The sequence below is a fragment of the Penaeus monodon genome, chromosome 9 (assembly GCF_015228065.2).
Source record: "Penaeus monodon isolate SGIC_2016 chromosome 9, NSTDA_Pmon_1, whole genome shotgun sequence".
NCBI classification, from domain to species: domain Eukaryota; kingdom Metazoa; phylum Arthropoda; class Malacostraca; order Decapoda; family Penaeidae; genus Penaeus; species Penaeus monodon.
Window position 1 is genome coordinate 23,189,608 of NC_051394.1, and position 4,456 is coordinate 23,194,063.

Consider the following 4,456-nt stretch of genomic DNA (forward strand, 5'->3'; position numbering starts at 1 on the left):
TGACTCTTCCTTCTTGTCCCGTGGCCTTCCCTTTTCTGTCCCTCTGCCTGTCTCCGGGTCTGTAGGTCATCTCTCTCTCTCTCTCTCTCTCTCTCTCTCTCTCTCTCTCTCTCTTACCCTCTTTCTCTCCCTTCTCCTCTCCCTCTTCCTCTCTCTCTCTTCATCTTTCACTCACTTCCTCTCCCGCTCTCTCCCTTTTAACCTTCGTCCTCTCCCTGCTGCTCTCCCTCCTTCACCCTCTCCCCTCTCCCTGTCCCTCTCCCTTCCTCTCACCCCACGGACTTGCCCTTGGTCTCCTTCACGCAGACGAGGCAGAACAGGACCCCGAGGAAGGACACGGCGCCGTAGGCCCAGTAGAGGCCGGCCTGCGAGAGGGCTTCGAGCATGGGCGAGAACAGCTGCAGGGCGGCGAAGTTGAACAGGCTGCAGGCCATGGCACACAACCCGGAGGCCTGGGGGATGTTGGAATTATTGTTATCTGTTAATGATTATCATTTTCTCATTAGCAACATGACATATATTATAAGAAATATTAGTACTCGTATTAAGCCTTTCACTGCATATGACTTAAAATATTCTGTAAGTCTATTACACATCATATATGCACAGATATGTGCTGATTTTATTTCTTTGTTATTTTCTTTGGGTCAGATTCTACCTGTTAATCAATGCCATTTTTATGGACATTATTTACCCATGATAATTACTTTCTTAATGCTGAAACCTGCACTGTGTGTGTGTGTGTGTTGTGTGTGTGTGTGTGTGTGTGTGTGTGTGTGTTCCTGTCCTCCTGTTTGCCTCCGCTTCTCATTCCATTTCTCGCTGAGTTCCTTACCGGTCCAGTGTAGGAATATCCAAGGAATTTTGTTTCGCTTTTGCTGTCCACCGCCAAGGGATTCACTATGTTAGTCCTATACATCGACGAGCCAAGCGAAATTATATTCTAATTGGATGGATAGCAATAACCAAACTCGCGATAGTGTTGCTAGATTTTGAGAATAAATTAAAGAGTCTTTGTTCATATAAAGTGCAATCCCCGAGTGCTACTTTGCCACACCCTGTGATAATGAAGCTAACGCTGCTAACGATAATGTAGAATGACGCGTCCAGTCTATGTCCTGGTAATAATATAGTAGTAGTAAATAATCCTAGGGCAATATTCTGTTGACTATGACCTTACAGGAAGGACCTCAGAACTTACACTAGCAAAGGGGACGAGGCACCTCCTAAAGATGAAATTCTTAAGAGTACAATGATAAATAATATTAATGAATTAATGGATATGTGAATGGATGAACTAATAAATAAATGATGGTTCTATGAATAATTAATGAATAATAATGACCATTACAGAATGAAGAGTTCGCGACCTTTTGGGCCAAACTGGAGACGCTCACAGAGCTCTTGAGTGCTCATCCCAGGAAGCAGCTGAAAGACGCAAGGGCTGATACGCGAAATGCACTGTCCTCTGCAGACTCTCGATATTTTATTAGATGACAAAATTACGATGTTTCTTCCCATTAATAATGCAGTAATGGTGTCTACTTCCTATTAATTGCCAAAGAAGTAATGTTTTAATCCCAAGTTGTGATACAGTGTCAAGCACACAACCACACCTTTAAGCATTGACGACCAGCTTGTATGTGTGCGTATGTGTGTACGAGGTGTGAGAAGCGCGCGTAAGAGGTGACGAGGAGGTTGAAAGGAAATGGCCCTGGAAAGCTGAACTGGCGGCGTTGTGAGAGGTCAGACAGTAGCAATAGCAGCGTATTTCCTTTCGTCTATAAACTGACAACCCCTAAAGGTGAATAATTCATCTTTTTTTATTATTGTAATAATAGTTCATTTATAAAGATAATGAGGACTTGACGTATTTTGTCATGCTTAAAGATGACAAATTACTTTTAATTGTTAATGTGTTATTCAAAAGTTAATAACATTGCGACATCACCTAAAGGCGGCGAATGTATGCCAGACAGACGAGTTGAAAAAGAACGAATAAGAAAAGTGAAGAAGTGAAGTGAACATAGTGACATGACTGTAGAGTGCATAAAAGTTAAGAACTGTAAATGCGATATTAACCGTATTTCTTATTTTCTATGAATGTTTTTAACTACATTTGCAAGTCTGAAAAATAAATGGTTAAAGGTTTATATAATTTTTCATTAAATCCCAGTCGTCTCAACCATTCTTGTACATATATTCCTGTGTATACAGAGAACGGTCAGAACCTAAGGATATCTATAAAGAAATAATACATAAGGATATCTATAAAGAAATAAATAAAGCACCGGTCAGAACCTGAGGATATCTATAAAGAAATAATAAGATCTGACATAATATATCCTTACACATAAGGAACGATGTTTTAATCTTCATCAGAGGAATAGTGGATAAATTCTTTATTCCTTGAGTTGAAGCAATTTCTGCCATACAAAATACATGAGAAATTAAGTATTCCAATATTTTCATTTCTTTTACTTCACACAGCGAGGGAAGAATGGCCAAGTGGCAGTGCGATCCATCACAACACTGCAGTGGAGTCAGCGTGACCCGCAGTCAAAACTGTGAATATTGCTAATAATATATATAAGCCAGAGAGCTTTTGTATGTGCATGGAATAAGGATAGATGTCCGAGTGATGAGTGGAGTTTAAAATTCACTTTGAAAATGTACTGAATTTGTATGATTTCTGAACGCTGACTTCCTGGGAAGCTCATGACTAGATATAAAAGGTAAAGCCAAATAATGCATGTTGACTGAATATTTTTTTTCTAGCCATATCCTCACTGTCACCGGCACGGTAGATTTTGTTTCTAGTATCTCATTTGAACGATGTCCATTGTGACAAATGTAGAAAAAGGTAAAAATGAGAATGCATAACTTGACACGCAAGATATGTAATTGAAGCGTGACGATTAGATTTTCAATTTTATCCCTTTATTCATTCGCACTTTTAGTTGTGTTTTCTACAGAAGTCCGGAAAACATTGTGACTTGCCTTTCGCTTACCAACACGGTCTCAGGAAAGAAAAGTAAGCTGTTTCGAATAGCCTGGCGTGCATTACCCAATAAATGAATTATTTGTGATTAGGCTATTGTACGGTGATGCTTGCAACATTGATGGCAATATAGGAAGTCAAAGCAGCTACTGAAAAAGTGACACATCCTATTTTTAATACATCTAATATTTACAGACTGTTTACACATTTTGATCAGAAATATATGTATCATAAAAATACAATTTCGCAAACGCCAGCTAATAGCAAGGAAATATTTACGAGTCCAATATGCTGATGAGTAATGGTAGAGCACTGCAAAGGCTACGCGCACCGAGTCTCCCATTCGCCATTTGTAGTGCACGAAATTGCAATTAAAAATTATTCAACGTGTTGGAATTTGCTACATTCGTTCAAAATAACAGTGATCGTTGAGCGTCGTGCGTTCGAGGAGGCCTTTTACATTATCGCTCCTCTACGGATCATGGCCAGAGGCACGACAGGGCCATGGGAGGAGATGCCAGGGGTGAGGAAATCAAGGTCGTTTAGCTTGCTACTCTGGCTCTTATATTCAGGCAACCGCGTGAACGAAGGACCTCTGTCCCTCCTAATAAAAAATGTGTTTTTAAATATAATCATGGTGTTGGTAACCGAGCTTATCTAGTTTCCAAATTCACAGGTGGTGTAGCATGGGAAATTATTCATGACGTCTGAAACTTGCATTAATATTCCGTGTATTTTTTAGTTCATTTATCCATTTTGTTGGCATTCTATCTTATTTATATTTTCCTTTGGTTTTACTGAATTTAAGTTAAAGTTCCAGGTCAGGTTTCGTTCTTAATGTACATGCTTTTACTGTTTATATTCTACGCCTTTTTTGGGCAGCACTTGCTTACTGATTTTCATGACTCTTAATTAATCTACAATGCTGTATTTTAATGCAGTATCATATGTTTTTACGACGTAAGCTGTGGTCAGAATATCTGTCTAGCTATTTATCTGTGTGTGTGTGTGTGTGTGTGTGTGTGTGTGTGTGTGTGTGTGTGTGTGTGTGTGTGTGTGTGTGTGTGTGTGTGTGTGTGTGTGTGTGTGTGTGTGTGTGCAAATCTCTTATCCACAAAACCTAAAAAAAATGCACAAACACATAAAGCATTAACATCAAATCCTCCACCTCGAATTTTGTTGGAAACTCGAGAACCAAGAGGTATACATCACCTGGCCTCGCGTGGTGGTGGGGAAGTACTCGGTGCTCAGGATCCAGGGCACAGGGTGGGCGCCAATGCACGACGCGAACATGTATACCATTAAACACAGTAGCGGCAAATACTCATGAGACCTGGGAATGGTGAGAGCCTTGATTATCATAATATTACACGAAAGTGGAAAGTTCTTTTTTTTTATATACTGTGCCCTCCCTCGCTTTCTCTCTCTCTCTCTCTCTCTCTCTCTCTCTCTCTC

At 40.1% G+C, this 4,456-nt stretch overlaps 1 protein-coding gene across 1 annotated transcript in view; it reads right to left on the reverse strand.

The window, feature by feature from the left end:
• Positions 1 to 208: 208 nt before the first annotated feature.
• LOC119577039 (facilitated trehalose transporter Tret1-like) overlaps positions 209 to 4,456 on the reverse strand; it is a 17,601-nt gene continuing 13,353 nt past the window's right edge. Inside the window, exons 6-7 of the mRNA XM_037924712.1 lie at positions 4,214 to 4,334; positions 209 to 452 (exon numbers count right to left, since the gene is read on the reverse strand). Coding sequence (XP_037780640.1) covers positions 270 to 452; positions 4,214 to 4,334 — 304 coding nt within the window. The 3' untranslated portion in view covers positions 209 to 269. The remainder of the gene's footprint in view (positions 453 to 4,213; positions 4,335 to 4,456) is intronic.